The sequence below is a fragment of the Drepanopeziza brunnea genome (genome assembly GCF_022702325.1).
Source record: "Drepanopeziza brunnea f. sp. 'multigermtubi' strain 214-2 chromosome Unknown ctg14, whole genome shotgun sequence".
Lineage (NCBI taxonomy): Eukaryota > Fungi > Ascomycota > Leotiomycetes > Helotiales > Drepanopezizaceae > Drepanopeziza > Drepanopeziza brunnea.
In genome coordinates, this window is record NW_027094077.1 from 1,249,226 (window position 1) to 1,264,242 (window position 15,017).

General features: G+C 49.9%; 5 protein-coding genes across 5 annotated transcripts; 1 reads left to right on the top strand and 4 right to left on the bottom strand.

Annotated features, from left to right (window-relative positions):
- Window positions 1-1,581: 1,581 nt before the first annotated feature.
- Window positions 1,582-1,930, bottom strand: L3040_007941 (uncharacterized protein; the record flags this gene model as incomplete). Its single annotated transcript, XM_007295560.1, has 2 exons — window positions 1,582-1,614; window positions 1,703-1,930. 2 exons carry the CDS (start codon window positions 1,928-1,930, stop codon window positions 1,582-1,584), a joined length of 261 nt encoding a protein of 86 aa, XP_007295622.1.
- A 3,208-nt stretch (window positions 1,931-5,138) lies between these two features.
- Window positions 5,139-6,179, bottom strand: L3040_007942 (uncharacterized protein; the record flags this gene model as incomplete). The annotated part of the gene is made up of 4 exons (XM_007295559.1): window positions 5,139-5,476; window positions 5,642-5,701; window positions 5,759-5,960; window positions 6,039-6,179. The coding sequence occupies 4 exons, from the start codon at window positions 6,177-6,179 to the stop codon at window positions 5,139-5,141; spliced, it is 741 nt and encodes a 246-aa protein (XP_007295621.1).
- Window positions 6,180-8,172: 1,993 nt separating this feature from the next.
- L3040_007943 (uncharacterized protein) lies at window positions 8,173-9,390 on the bottom strand (the record flags this gene model as incomplete). The annotated part of the gene is made up of 1 exon (XM_007295557.2): window positions 8,173-9,390. One exon carries the CDS (start codon window positions 9,388-9,390, stop codon window positions 8,173-8,175), a length of 1,218 nt encoding a protein of 405 aa, XP_007295619.2.
- A 747-nt stretch (window positions 9,391-10,137) lies between these two features.
- On the bottom strand, window positions 10,138-10,437 carry L3040_007944 (uncharacterized protein; the record flags this gene model as incomplete). The annotated part of the gene is made up of 2 exons (XM_066154765.1): window positions 10,138-10,311; window positions 10,363-10,437. The coding sequence occupies 2 exons, from the start codon at window positions 10,435-10,437 to the stop codon at window positions 10,138-10,140; spliced, it is 249 nt and encodes an 82-aa protein (XP_066010661.1).
- A 2,701-nt stretch (window positions 10,438-13,138) lies between these two features.
- On the top strand, window positions 13,139-14,565 carry L3040_007945 (uncharacterized protein; the record flags this gene model as incomplete). The annotated part of the gene is made up of 3 exons (XM_066154766.1): window positions 13,139-13,274; window positions 13,334-13,545; window positions 13,606-14,565. The coding sequence occupies 3 exons, from the start codon at window positions 13,139-13,141 to the stop codon at window positions 14,563-14,565; spliced, it is 1,308 nt and encodes a 435-aa protein (XP_066010662.1).
- Between the last annotated feature and the right edge of the window lie 452 nt (window positions 14,566-15,017).

Genomic DNA, 15,017 nt, shown 5'->3' on the forward strand with positions numbered 1-15,017 from the left:
AAATAAAAAAAATTACCAGCTGGTATTATTTACAGAGTAAGGGAGTACGGGAAACAAAACAAGTTGGCGCAAATAGACGGGGGGGGGAGGGGGTTTCAGCTTGGTTGATGCCAGAATACCGGTTGGTAGTGGAATTCGTTGGGGGGGGGGGAATTTGGCTTGATTAGCGGGCGTATGTACGTACAAACTTCACAATTGGTACCGACTTAAACCACGGGTATACAGGCCTGAGTGTTACAGCCTGGGGTTGCCTTAAAAGTCTAAATCTCCACGGGAAACCTCCTGGTTACCCTACCCTGGGGGCGTACCACTTACGCCTGCGACGTTGTACTAGGTACCCGTTGGCTGTAGGAGGGGGCGCGAAAGTAGTTTTGGTTTTGGTATACCGGTAGCGTACGGTGTTCGGTGGATGGGTTTGCATATGATACTGTGGAAGGGGGGCGGGGATTGCCACCGATAGATGGCTAGGTCGGTACTAAGGAGAGATCTCGGGGTCCGGGGAACTGGAACACGATGCTGCTGCAGGGTTGGAGCTAGGTACGACTTACTGTACGTGTAGAGAAAGAGGCAATATTCTCCTTGGGATGTACGTACTATCTTGTAAGCGTCAGATGCCGAATTTCCCCTCCCGGGCGATTTTATACGATTCGTGTAATTGCAAACGAAAAGGATAAGAGAACAGTAAAGTCTAAATACCGTGAGAAATTCAGGGCAATTCTTTACTTAACTTTATTATCATTCTTCCAGCAAGGGAATCTGGCAACGCAAGGGAGACTTTTATCCATGTCATTTCGTATGTTTGTTTATTTGCGTGATGCGCTAGCTGGCTATCATATGCCAGGATATCCAGCTCGGCTCGTACACACGTCTATCTATCTGTCGATCTTACATTGTCATCATCATCATCATCGTAATGCATCATCACACAAAAATTCCTGCCTGTCTGTGTATCCGCCCGTCCATCTCCCCTGCTACGTTCCGAAATTCCAGATCCCGGAGAACAGACGGGGAGAGAGGGCACCAGGTACAAACAGAGCCTCTCTGCGGAAAAAGGGCCGAAAACAAACGCAAATCCCAAAATACCAGGCCCAATTGCTAAAGCTCCCCCTCGCTGTTTGGTTCCGACTCATGGGCGCCGTAAGACCGTCCCATTCCAGCCGGTGACGTCGACGAATTTGCCGCCCTGTCCCCAACAAAAATCGCAGTCATCAATCCATGCCGAGAGGGAGGAGAAGATCAAATTTCCACTGGATGTGATTTGCCTCGCCAAATCCAGGATGGGTACCAACTTGCGTCATGAATTTGCACTTGTTAGGAGGGAAGGAGGCGAAATAATTAGCCCTCGGATGTGTCGTGGCTCGGTCCTATCGTTGAAACTCTGGGCGGTGAGCTGTGCCGAGCCGAGCGCTCGGCGCGGAGGGAGACACCCTGATATTGTTCGTCTGACTCTTTGACCCTCGACCCTCGACCCTCGACCCTCGACCCTCGACCCTGACCTCGACCTCGACCTCGACCTCAGACCCTGACCTCGGACCCTGACCCCGTGATGTCGCCCCTAGGTTTGAGGTCGCCGGAAGTAGTCTATTTCTTGCTTTGACGGCTGCGACCGCGAGACTGGATACATGTGTCAGCTACTATTACTAATACTCGATGTTGCAAGATTCATTCACGAGGGGAGGGAAAAGGCAAGTAAGGGGCTTACCGTTTCGCTAAAGGCCACGTAGTGATGCTCAGCCTGATAGCGGTTCTCTTCGTAGAGCAGGTTCAGGGGTTTCCCGTCGAACATCAGGTCGGCGTCGTCGATGGTGTAGGGCTCCTTCCAGTACTCTTGCGACGACTGGTCGGATGACTTTTCGTCGGATGTTGTGAGGTAGTAGGACTGTTTCTGCGCCTGCTGGTGATGGTGCGATGCGGAAGATTGGGAAGGCATCTTGAGTGGTGTTGTTGGGTTGGAAGGTTAAAGAGTCACAATAGTCGTTGTGGTTGCTGTGGTTGCTGTGGTTGTTGTTGTTGTTGTTGGCGTTGTTGGCGTTGTTGGCGTTGTAGTAGCGGTAGTCGAAGGTGAATCAGGAGCAGTAGAAAGGAGAAAAAGCGAGATGCAGAAGGAGGCTGTTTGTGAGGTGTATATATAGGTATGTGTGTACGTATATATGTGTGTGTATATATATGTATATGTGTGTGTGTATATATGTGTGTGTTATATATATGTATGACTGAGACAGCAGTCGGGTTGGGGCTGGGCGCTGGGCGCTGTACGCTGTACGCTAGTAGGGGTACGCTGATGGTGTTTGGGTTGTAGGTATCGGATGTCTTTCCTGAAAGGTGTTTTCGTGTGATTGTACAAGTATGATAATAGAACAGAAACCATGTACGGAGGTAGATAGTTCACGAGCGCCACGTCCCTATGGACGTACACAACCTCTTATAGTTGTATCTCCAACGCACTGATGACATGTCAAGCAAGCAGCAAGCAAAGCAAGCATGCTCCACCGCTCCACCCGCTCGTCCCAAGTCCCCAAGTCCCAACTTCCGAAATCTTTCCTTATTCGCAACAGTCCGAGTGTCATCATGGCAGCCTTATGATCTGGACCGTGCCGAGAGCCAAATTCCAATAAACAGTATGAGCGGCGTGTGACAGGCATCATCGATCAGACCCGCACCCTAGTCGGTGTGTATTTGTTGCCATGGATTGATTTGGATTTGCTATGTTGCTCGGTTGAGTGGCTGGCTGGCTGGCTGGCTGAGCTGAGCTGAGCTGAGACTCTTCACGTGAGTGAGTAGGTAAACACAGGATTACCTTAGCAGGATCATCACAGCACGATCATCTCAGCAGGATCAGAGGCAGCCCTACTCACTGTCCGTCCGTAACATGACATACATATCTCCGATTCTCCGACAACCACATGGGAGGAGACATGGATAGATCGATGGACATGGACATGGACATGGCATGTGGCTTCAGTTACAACTACAACTACAACTACACCTACGTTGTACTGCCGGTACTCCGGTACTCCGGTACTGTACTTACTACCACGGTAAATTACTTAGCAGCCCAGCCTCTCGTCAGTGTCGTCACATCTTGCTGGCCAGGAAGGCCTTGTCAGATATCACTGATATGCAGATGAGAGATGGGATGGCATACCGAGCTACCTAATCTAAGATGGAGATTTTACGCCAATGCTATGACGAACTTCTGTCCGCGATCGATCTGTGAGACTGTGACTGTAACACAGCCCGGCGTTGAGAGATGGACAGCACATTACGCCAAGTTTGCCATTGTTGTCTATCCGTAGCTGACGCCAGTTCCATCGTTCTGGAAGCCTACCTAGTCGACCGACCATCACCTGCCGTGAAACATCTCGATGATCGAGATTGACAGAATTCGTTCCATATGCTGTGCAACTATAAGTAGTACACTTGGGAATAGCTTCCATACGTCTCATCCCCCGCGGTTTCGCCACAAGCCTGCACGAACCCTCTCAGAATAGGTACATGCATGCATACCCAGCTAGACCACATTGCGGAACCGAAAAAGCCTTTACTTAGAGATCAAAGCTCAATAAATAGTGAAAGTTTTTAATAACAGTCCGGAGCCCTGCCTGCACCATACTCCGTGCTTTTTTTGGCCTTGTACAGCACACGTGATCAACAAATCAAGCATCCATTACCTCTTCTAGAGCTGATTCCGATCTCTCATCTCATTTAACCATCAGGCTAAATACCATCGAAATAGAGTTTGGAATTCGCGAGTCGAGCATAAGCACTACGTAGGTACTTAGCAGATGAAATACCGTATGCCGATTCATTCAACCGGGTCGCCGACTCTGAAAAAGAAATTAATTCATCTTCGCGCATCTATCGCCAAATGCTTATTCCCTTGATACTGCAGCTTAATTCTTAACGCTCGGCTACAGAGTATAGGGGTGGCCCCTTCCCCTCCATATTACGACCTCTACCAAGATCGACTTCAGCTCTGGTATCATCGGATCAGAGAATCATATACGCACGTATGTATGTATATACCTTATGTATATATGTATATATCCTTTCTGAAAAATAAAAAAGCGAGCCCCATCCTGCGCTGTGCTTATCAATAATTATGGGCGAACAATCAAAAGTCGACTTTTCAAATAGTTGTAAACGAAGCCAGAGAAGCCGGCAGCGTACGTTTTACGTTTGTTTACCTCTGCTCTTGCAAGTTGCAGGTGCGCTTGCAGGTGATATCTGCCAAGCCGCCGCGCTTGAAGCGAGCTCACGTGTTTCACATTGTACATACGGAAGTGTAGACAACTGCTCTCTCTCTCTCTCTCTTAAATAAATCAGACGCTTCTTTCGTACTACTTTCGCTAACACCTCATCTCGTGCTCTACCTAAGAGAAGTTCGAATTTTCGCACTCGGTTGATTTTGAATACTCGCGATTTACTAGCCAACTGATCTTGCGAATAGCTCCAATTCGAACTGGCCTACACGATCGGCCCAGCTTTTTTACTTTACGGAGTAGGGGCGGCCTCGAAATCGCTGGATACCTATCTTAGAAATCCGAATCAAGTTGTTCGTCTTTGTTTTTGGAAGCCTCTCTTTCTACCTTTCTTTTTTTTCCCTCTTTTTTTTCTTTTTTTTTTTTTCTTTTTTTTTTTTTTTTTTTTTTTTTTTTTCTTTTTTTTTTCTTTTTTTTTTTTTTTTTTTTTTTTTTTTCTTTTTTTTTCTTTCCTTTATTCTCTGCCTACTCGAGAAGACGTTACGGTTACATTCGATTTTCAAGAATCAAAATATCTGCATCACGTATCACACATTGCGCGCAGCTACTTTTGTTTACACCCTCGCGTTATTCTGCCTACTTCGCTGTTCGGTTTGTTTGCAATCATTGCATAAGGATGTTTGGAATTTAAGGAAGTATTTCCAATGCAATGCAATGCAATTCGATTCAGCTATGGTATCATCTCTCCTGAGATTCGATATAGCCCGGAAACTATTCCCCGTGAGAGCAAATAGCCTCTCAAAAAAACACTTCGATTCAAGTCCCACCCGCGCAGTCCCCAAACCAGAAAAACCCCAGTCGCTCCAAGGTGTTCACTGTTCAGATTGCTCAGCATCACCCATCACCTACATTCTGCAAGTCTCTCGCCTCTCCCCTTTAACGAGACTTGCTGCTGCATTCGCAGTCATCATGCTTGCACTGCTTCGCCTTGCAAGCCGCATCGCCATGCTGGCACTCGCACTCGCACTTCTTGCCCTCGTGGTGCTTGCACGCATGCAGCTTGTGGGAGTGGGGTTGAGCCTTGACCAAGACCTTGAAGTTCTCGCCGGTCTGACCGACGGCGTGGACCAGGCACTCGTCGCCGTAAGGCCACTCGCCTTCGAACTCATCCTTGGCGTCGTACTCTGCGAAATCGGACTTCTTGACCTCGTTGTCGAGGAGGATGGTCTTGGCGGCCTCGAAGGCTTGGGCGCGGGTCGGATAGGTACCTTCGACTAGGGTGGGACTCAGAGTCAGTACTCCCTTTCAAATAGAACGGAAAGATGTGAATGAAATATTCCAAGAGAATGGATAGGATGTTTCAAGACCTGATCAGGACTGAAGAAGCCCCCGAGATCACGTCAAAAAGGGGGAGGGGGAAACTCTAAGACAATACGTACCTTCGGTGGTCTGGATGCCGCCGATGCGGTCGTTGTTGTAGTCAATGGTGGTTTGGAGGACTGGCGCATTCACCTATCAGTTCCCGTTCGAGCAAATCGGGGAGTCAAAGTACTGACCATAGTGGAGGTGACCCTCAACCTCACCATTAACGTTACCCTCGAAACCAGTGTTGGGCTTCGTATCCAGGCAGACCTCAAACTCTTGGCCAGCTGGGGCCCGAGCGAAGACGGTGACCTCATCAGCATGCTTCCACTTCTGGAAGGCAGTCTCGGATTTTTGCTCATAGACTTCGAAGTCGTCCTTGACATAGCCCTCCGACTAAAGAAGGATCAGTACGGTGTTTTGAAGCCGAGGGGAGGGGAGGGGATGAAAGGAAACGGAAGAAAAGGAGCTTACGGCAAGACCGGCGTTGGCTGCTAGCTTTGCAGCGGCCAGGTCAGTGAAGGTGCCCAGAACATCGACGACACGGGTGGCTCCTGACTTGTCATCGGCGAAGTTGGTAATGGTGCGCTTGACGTGGTAGAGGAGGTCAGACATCTTGACTGTGTCTGATCGAAGTGTTTGGAAGTGTTGGGGGTGGAGGAAGCAAGTGTGAGTTCTCAACCTGATTGTATGTGTTGGATTGATGATTGAAATCCAGGTTGTAGAAGTTGTTGTGTGAATCAGAAAGAAGAAGATGTCTAAGAGGGGGAGCCTGAGTATATATAGTCCCGACTTTTGGCCGTCCTCTGTTTGCGCGTCCTTGATGCATTCATTCACCGCAGCACGTGGTGTTTGGGGAGAAAGGTGGTCTGACATTAGCACGACAATGGAATGATTAGGCAACGGTGAATGAATGAATGAATGGAAGATTCCTTTGCTTCTCCATGCTATACGATCAGATGTTGCTTCACGTTAATTCAGAACTGGTGATGGATAGGCCAATTTGTATCAACTTGGTGTTTGCTTCCCCTGGCTCATTTGCACAAAACCAAGGACCACCTATGCATTTCGGTCGAGGTTCCTCTCCTTATATATCACACCTTACAACTTAACAACTTGACCAGATACTTGACCCAGATACTTGATCAGAAACTTGACCAGAAACTCAAGAAAAGAGCAATGTCTCCGTTCTCTCAGCTCCAAGCCACTCTCGGCTACGGCGGAGGCATCGACAGAAACTCCTCCCCAATCTTGAACTACATCGACGAGTTCGACCACCACTTCCCTCGTCACCACCGCTTCGTCAACTGCTTCATTCCTCGCTTCGACCTGGAAGAGAGTCCATGCAGCTATCACCTCTAGCAAGTACCCTGCCTTCCCTCCTCCTTCTTTTTACCTCGCTCGATTATTCCCGCCAGGAATTTTCACCCCGTAGACATATCTCTGGAGCCACGAATCATTCCCAAACACTTAATCTGGGTGGTATGTAGGTATAAAATGCAACAACAGAGCTGATGTGACCTCTCATAGCGGAGCCGCGACATCCCAGACGCAGGCGTGAACGACAGCACCGTTGAGGCCCACGACAACCACACCCTAGACAAGACCTCCCGCCCCGGCCCCGGTTCCGAGAGACAACAGCAACGACAACAAGGTGAACAAAGAAGAAGAATACGACGACGGTCCAGAGAGATGAGTCCGTGAAACCGACATCCGAGATCATGAACGGGACAGACGAGAGCAACAGCAACAGCAACAGCAGCAGCACACTCAATACCAACCCATCACCACCTCCTCGCCAACCTACCCACCGCCACCACCGCCACCATCAATCCAGCCAATGCAGCCAACCCCCCCAGCGCAAAGCCATCCTCCTCACCACCACCGCTGCCGCGGCACCGGCTCCTACAGCATTCCAGTCCCAGTCCCAACCGCAACCTCAACCACAACACCAGCTCGTCGGCCAGCAGTGGCCACCGCGTCCTGCTTTCGGGGCGGTTCGGAGGGGAGTTCACCCGGACATTTGCCTTCCCGAGCTCCGTTGTCGAGGAGGGCGTGCAGGCTAGGATGGAAAATGGGGTGTTGAGTTTGGTGATTCCGAAGAGGCAGATGGGGGGAGAGAGAGGAAAGAGGAATATGGGGAGGAAGGTGCCGATTCTGAGAGGGAGGTGGTGGAGAGATGGACGTCAGGGTGAGGGTGAGGGTGAGGGTGAGGGTGAGGGTAAGGGCGAGGGCGAGGAGGGGAAGGGGGGGAGGCAGGCTATTGGAAGAGGGGAGAATGGGAACGTGCCTGTGCTTGTTTGAGGGTTCCTACAGGAGCCTATATTTACCTATATCGATGATATTGCGTGATCTTAGTGAAGGGGTAGAAATTTTTCAATAGGGAAAAGTTTGATTCATGGGACTCGGTACCACGGAACGTAATTTTCCTTTTTTTCTTGCTTCTTTTTTGATATTGTACAAAGTAATAAATACAATGAACCGTGATCCTGTGATCCATCAAGAAACCAATCCATAAGTTTCCATCCGGCTACCCTAGTCCAACCCGCCGAGCCAGAAGATGATCGATCGAACAACCAATAGAAACCCTCGACATGCCCCAGACTCCTTATTCAGGAATCATTATGATTTCGGCTGTAACGCTTTCCTCCAAGTCGTCGCTCGTCTCGTCTTCATCCACACTGACATGTGTAGAAGTAACCTCAATCTTCGGTCCCTCTTTGGAGATCTCCGTGTCCTTTAAAAACTGCTCCGTAACACTTCCACTTCGATCATCAAGAGTGCTGCCTTCGTTATTTTCGACCACAGTGTCATCGCTCGAAGCACTATCACTTCTCTGTCGTCCAGATCCATAAGATTCGAGGGTGTCTGATTCCGTCACAGTCGATCCACCGACATCCATGCCGAAGCCTTCAAACCCAAATCCCAGTCCTACATTACCAGCCTCACTGACGCTACTCTCTTCAAGACTCGCACACTCGCCAACCTCACCCGTACTCTCTGGTTGGCCGTCGAAATCGAGTCCTAAGCCGGGACCACTCTCCGTACTGCCGTCCATTTCCCTACCACCGCCCATCGTCATATCCGCGCCCCTGTAACTCGATCCCCTCGAACCACTGTTCGAACTCGTTTGCTCCCGCTCCCTCATATCACCCCACACAGGCGAACTCGTCATCTTCAGCCCTCCAAACCCACCCCAGCGCTCTTTGATTTCCTGCAAGCGGTTTGGGTCCCAAGCCCGGCGGACAGTAAACCTCGCTATGTCTCTCTGGAGACCCGCCATCATGGTATTGATATCATTACTGTTGGTCCATCCCTCGTGGGGCCCGAGTTCCACCCTCTGAGCAGCACCACCAAGCCCAGCAATACTCACGCCGCCGCTGCCCTCGCTGTGCTCATCCCTGCCATGCTCGTCGGCCTGATACACATCCCGAGTCCGGATGCGCCTGGCTCCGAACTCGTCCACCTCCTGATCGGAATCAATATCACCATCGGATCCCTCTGAGCCAAAGCTTCCGGTGCTCAGCGATTGGTCGGGGAGAGGAATAGGGGACTTCTGCCGGCGCCACCGGTCGCGGTCGTAGTTGCGGCAGGGCTTGCACTTGTACGGTGCGTGCTGGGTGATAATCTCGACCGCAGTGTTGCAGAAGTGGTTAACTAGGTTTTCCATTGGGAAGTAGCCATCGAAGCTTTCGATTTGACGGAGAGGGGGATCCTTGGGTGGGAAGATGGAGGTGGCGGTAGAGGTCGGGGCCGAGAGGTTAGATCGGACGGGATTAGCGTGCGCATATGCGTATGGACCATCCACCCGACCGCAGTAGAACATTTCGAGATCGCGGGTGTGGTGGCATGTGTACTGGGGCAGAATGAGCTAAGGGAATCCAGAGGGGGGAGGGAGGAAGGGAGGACTTGTGGCTTACCAAGATATGGTGGTGCACACACATCTTGTGGATTGGTGGCTCTCAGAGAGGTATCTTGTTCGTATGTTATGTGCGCGTCGAGATTGGACCTGTTGTGTCTGCCTGCATATGTCGCAGATCGTTTTGATTCCGTTCTGTTTGAGGTTAACGACGAGAACGGAAGGTGCGACACGCGGTGACAATCAACATCACAGCCAACTTCCAGAAGGAACTACGGCAGATCTCGGAGTTGAGCAGCAAGACTAGCATTTTTTTTGGTTGTTTCGCCTTTGTGTTGTGTTGTTTTGAGGGAACCCAAAACAAAAAGAGTGAAAAACAGAATATAATCGACAGACCCACTTCTTACTCGGCTATTAGCCTGACCCTCTTTTCGGCCCTTATCGCCATACGTACTCAATCAAGGGAACCATCCAATTGTTTTATGCTGTGAGTGCCTCAAGATTATCGGAAAACATGTCTTATTCTTGTGTAGAAGGGATCCTATCGTAGTAATTCCTGACTTTCCCGATACATTGGACTACTCTTCACATCTCTTAAGCATTAGTTTCTACACTCTCCTCTCCTGAAACTCAATCCTTCTACCATCTCCCTCGTATAGAGCCGATCTCTGCAACTGTGTTGCTATCTCATTTCGATGTATGAATATCCCGGGCTTAGTATCGAAGAAGCAGTGGTCGCTGTCTTCGGGAGAGGGGTTCGGCGGTCTCGGAGTAGAAGCAATATCTCATAGGTATAAATGAAAAGCACATGGCATCCCAGACGATCCCGAACCGCCGTTTGAGATTCGCGGTCCCAGAAAGCGTGACTTCCGCAACCATGAAACTCGTCTTTCACGCATGTCAGCTGAAGTGCCTAGATACTGTGGAAAGGGAGCATACGATCCACTTCATCGCCATCGCCAAACGTGAACATTTACTCTGTATCTCCACCGCCCTGATCTCCGTTGAGTACATCCATGGAACGTCGGGGACTCCCGTCCCTAAAATCGCGAAGGATACGAAGAAGGAAGTGGTAGCTACAGCACCGTCTCGAGAAGAATGACTGCGATCGGATCATCTTGGTGCTATAGCGAAAGTGATGGTAACCCATCAGATGCAATAAGCTAATGCGGAGGTCATCATTACTACTTCGCAATATTCGTAGCCTTCGATCACGAACTAAAATAGTACAGAGAAGTTGGAGTCTTCGACTGGGCTTGTAGCTGCGGAAATCCGAGGACCTGTTATTTCTGTGAGAGAAGACCCCGGGCTAAGGCGAAGAGGTCTTACTAAAGAGTATCCATATCGAGAGCCTATCCGTGAGAAGGTCGGTGTTGACTCCAATTGATTATCTCTGCAGTAGTCCGGTAACAAGTCGTGGGGTATCAACACTAATCCAGTTCGTTTGGGTAATCAATGTTTTGATTGTATCGACATCAGATAGATGAGTAGAGAGCACTTGTGTCCGAGTCTTTCCTGATAGTACAAACGAGGAAATAGCTACGAGGAAGGATATCTCATGGCTCGTTAGCATGGCTGTTGACGCAGGAGATTACAAGGCGCTTGAAACAAGAGAGAGATGGCAAAGAATGTATAAAAAAAACAGACCTAGGTGAAGCGCTTTCGAAGCTAGAATGCCAACACCCCCCCAAAATTGTAAAACTAAGCTCGCTCTTGATTTATTCATCTGTATGGATAAGCCGACGCTATGAACGAGGGACGTTGTTCGAAGGATCAGCTTAGACTGACATATAGACGGCGTCAAGTTTTGCGATCGAGGCGACGGAATGCAATTCCTATTTTGCCTAAGATACGTCCAAGTAAATCTATCAAGCGTCTCGGAGCGTCGCATCTGCTCTTGACTGGGTAGCAAATGGAGCCGAAGGAGATGGGCTCTTGCGTGCCGATAAATTGATCTTCACAGAAGCATCACATTTGAGACGGCCGAGACAGGATTGCTCCGGATGATTTGGTCCAGAAGTTGCCCGGGGACGCTATCGATGAGAGATACTGTAGGTTGGGCCATATTGCGGAGTTCGCGAGAGAGGGGGTTCAATCTGTGCGAGAGGGGCTATATATGGTAAGAATGGTTGAAGTCACAGTCGGTAGCTGATGACGGGCCGCTATGGGCTTTGGCGGACGATGATGAAGGGTCTTGGAGCCTGAATTGTCTTTCCGTTGCATGACAGACGAGCTGTCTTGAAGGATGTGGAGTTCATGGCTGTCTCTCGCAAGTGGTGTATGAGAGACTGTCCTTCGCAAGTCTAGGATTACTGCATCTGATCTCTATCGGTAGATATTGACTCACACACGTGTGGAAGCCCACGAAGAGAGAAGTCAACGAGGAACTGAAAAAAATCCAAATTTGGAAGACCGCTTTCGCGTTGGCTGATGTGAGGGGATATTGAGATACTATGGATTCGGCTTCTGGACGGAGAGCAAGATCTGCAAAGACGATATTGCAGTCTTTCTCCGAGGGTTTGACCGCGAAGCAGAGGTTAATACCAGAGCCCGCTCCAGTGACGATTGCTGTCTTGCCTGTGACATTCATGGCCATTTCCATAGTAGAGAAGTATACATGATGAACAAGGAATGAGACACTGACGCTGACGCGCTCTGTCTGCCTGCCATGTCTTGTCCCGTCTCCAGAGGACTCCAGAGGGGAACTCACCTTGTGTTACTGTACTCATAGTATATCCTGTATCCTATTTGCGGGAGCCTCAGTAGTCTGCCCACCGTGGCAATTTGATCGCCAGCCCGGGGGACTACTGAGTGAGTGATGCATGAGGACCAGCATCAAATGAAGAGTATACATCTGCGATTCTATGGTTATGTAGCCGTTATGGATCAACTATTCAACGTAAAGCCATTCCAACCCTACGGCAGACACTCGACCGACGCTCTTCTTCAAGGCCGAGCAGGAAGCTCGGATCCCAAGGAAAAGTAGGTGTTCGCAAAAGACTCGTGCGAGGTGCTATCAAAAATTCCCCCAGCAGCGACCCCGAAGGATAGCTGACAGTTCTCAACGCCCCGATGTGCAATGGAGGTTTCGTACTGTAAACAACGGCATTCATGAGCGCCATGTTTCCAAGAAGGTAAGTATGAAGAAGAGAAAAGGAAGATCAGTAGGAGGGAGGCCAGCTTAAGTACTTGAGGAATTTGGGAGCTCGGGCCACCTGACGCTAGGCTGGCTAGCGGCTACAGCACAGTCACATGGTACAGCACGTGCCGGTGGCTTGTGGGCACCAAGGTCACGCTTTGAGCATGCTCGTGATTTGATAGATCCACCCACGCTTTGCCCTCAAAGCCGGACCGACCGACCGACCGACCAACCGACCGGCGCCAGCCTCAATGGAGTTTAACGCAGCTTCTCTTTTCCAAGGAATATACCTTGTAGGTAGTGAACGGGCTAGGGAAGGCTTGATCCAAACAAGATCGAAGCTTGCTTTTGGGCCCGGGCCGCCCATGCTGCACTAACAGAACAGTAGCTGCTCACCCAGCTGGTACTTCCGCGTCTCGTTCCTCTGCAAACATCCCATATCTCAACATCAACAACAACATCACATTCGCTCAGTTGTTCGTCAGCCAGCCAGGAGGTATCCTCAGCAACTACTGCTATTCATACATCTTCAGCATCTATAATTAATTTTCCGACTCCGCAGCTCACGTTAACAACATGTTCTCGAGATTCCTCACGGGCCTTGCGCTGATGATCAGCCTATCTATCAGTGCCGTCCATGCAGCAGTACCACAGATTTCTACCAGCGGAACCAAGTTCTTCTACAGCAATGGGACCCAGTACTACATGAAGGGCACGCCAATTCCAACTTTCAATCTTCACTGCGAACCTTTTTTGCTAATCGTTGCCCAGGTATTGCCTACCAATTGACCGAGGACGATCCGCTGATCGATACCGAGCAATGCCAACGCGACGCATCCCTAATGGCCACCCTCGGCGCAAACGCAATTCGTGTTTACCACGTCGATCCCGCTGGAGACCACTCGGGCTGCATGTCTGCGTTCGCAGATGCTGGGATCTATCTGTTGGTTGACTTAGATACATTCACGACCGACATCGATCCTGTAAATGCTTAATGCTCTTCGTACCTCGAGTCTTGGAAATATGTACTGATAACGATGTAGACCTACGCATCATGGAACCAATCGCAATTCAACGCATTCGCCGCCGTCATGGACGCATTCCACACATACGATAACACGCTCGGTTTCTTCATCGGCAACGAAGTCATTGCCCTCAATAACCAATCTCTTGCCGCCCCGTACATCAAGGCTGCTGCAAGAGATATGAAGGCATACAGAGACTCTAAAGGCTACCGAAAGGTGCCCGTTGGATACTCCGCAGCAGATATCGCCGAGTTACGTCCTATGCTGCAAAACTACCTCGCATGTGGTACCAATTCCTCTGAAAGTATCGATTTCTTCGGCCTGAACGCCTACGAGTGGTGCGGCGAAAATACCATGGTCACGTCCGGCTACAACAAACTAAACACCTTCGCCCTTGACTTAAACGTGCCTATTTTCTTCTCCGAGACAGGCTGCAATACCGTCAAGCCGCGCACTTTCCAGGACCAATCTGCGATCCTGGGTGCGGATATGGAGAGCATCTGGAGCGGGGCCATCGTCTACGAGTGGATCGAGGAAGCCAACAACTATGGCCTCATCTCTTACGGAACCCCCGTTTCAGATACCGTCCAAGCCACGAATGTCGCCGGCGGCTTCTCCCGCGGCGGAACTCCGACGCCAGTAGCGCCCGACTTCACGAATCTCCAAAATGTATGGAAGACGCTCCAACCGATTGGAGTTGCCAGCTCCACCTACACGCCCTCTATCACACCCCCTGCGTGCCCGACTTCGACAGCCGGGGGCTGGCTGGTCAACGGAGACGTGAAGCTACCCAGTGTAGGCCAAGTCCTGCAAGCTACGACGAGTGGCGGATCCTTGACGGTGAGCTCGACTGGTTCTGCGACGGGGAGCGCGAGTACGCCGAGTAGTACCAAGGGCAGCGCAAATGGTGGGAAGGAGATTGCGGGGATGAGCGCGGGGCTTGTGGGCGTTATGTTGGGGTTCATGTGGTTTTCGTAGATTCATGGATAGACAGATACCCAGCTCGCGAGAGTATATAATTTTTAATCGTAATACAGGTCACGAGTTCCGACATTGAGAGAGAGAAATTGTGTATGTGTGTATATGTCTTTTTATTTTTCTGGACAGCATTGCGTTGGGATTAAAGGATAGGTATGCCCATACGCTTGTCTGATTATTTAGTCGGTGGATTTGTTATCCTTTTGCGCTGCTTGATCTCTGAGAGGAGAAGTCTTTGACTTATTTATGGAGCTAGTTTCTAGATTATAAGGGATATATATGTAGGCTGCTTAGAGTTCCAGTGGTCCGGGGTAGCAGGTGCTGCCAAGTGGAGAGTGTGCTTAGTTTCTACTAGTATTTGTAGCTAATCAAAGGAAGCATATTTATTGCTAAGTGGGTAGTAGCAAAAAGGTAGAACGAAGAGAAGACATTATTATAACCGAAGGCCAATG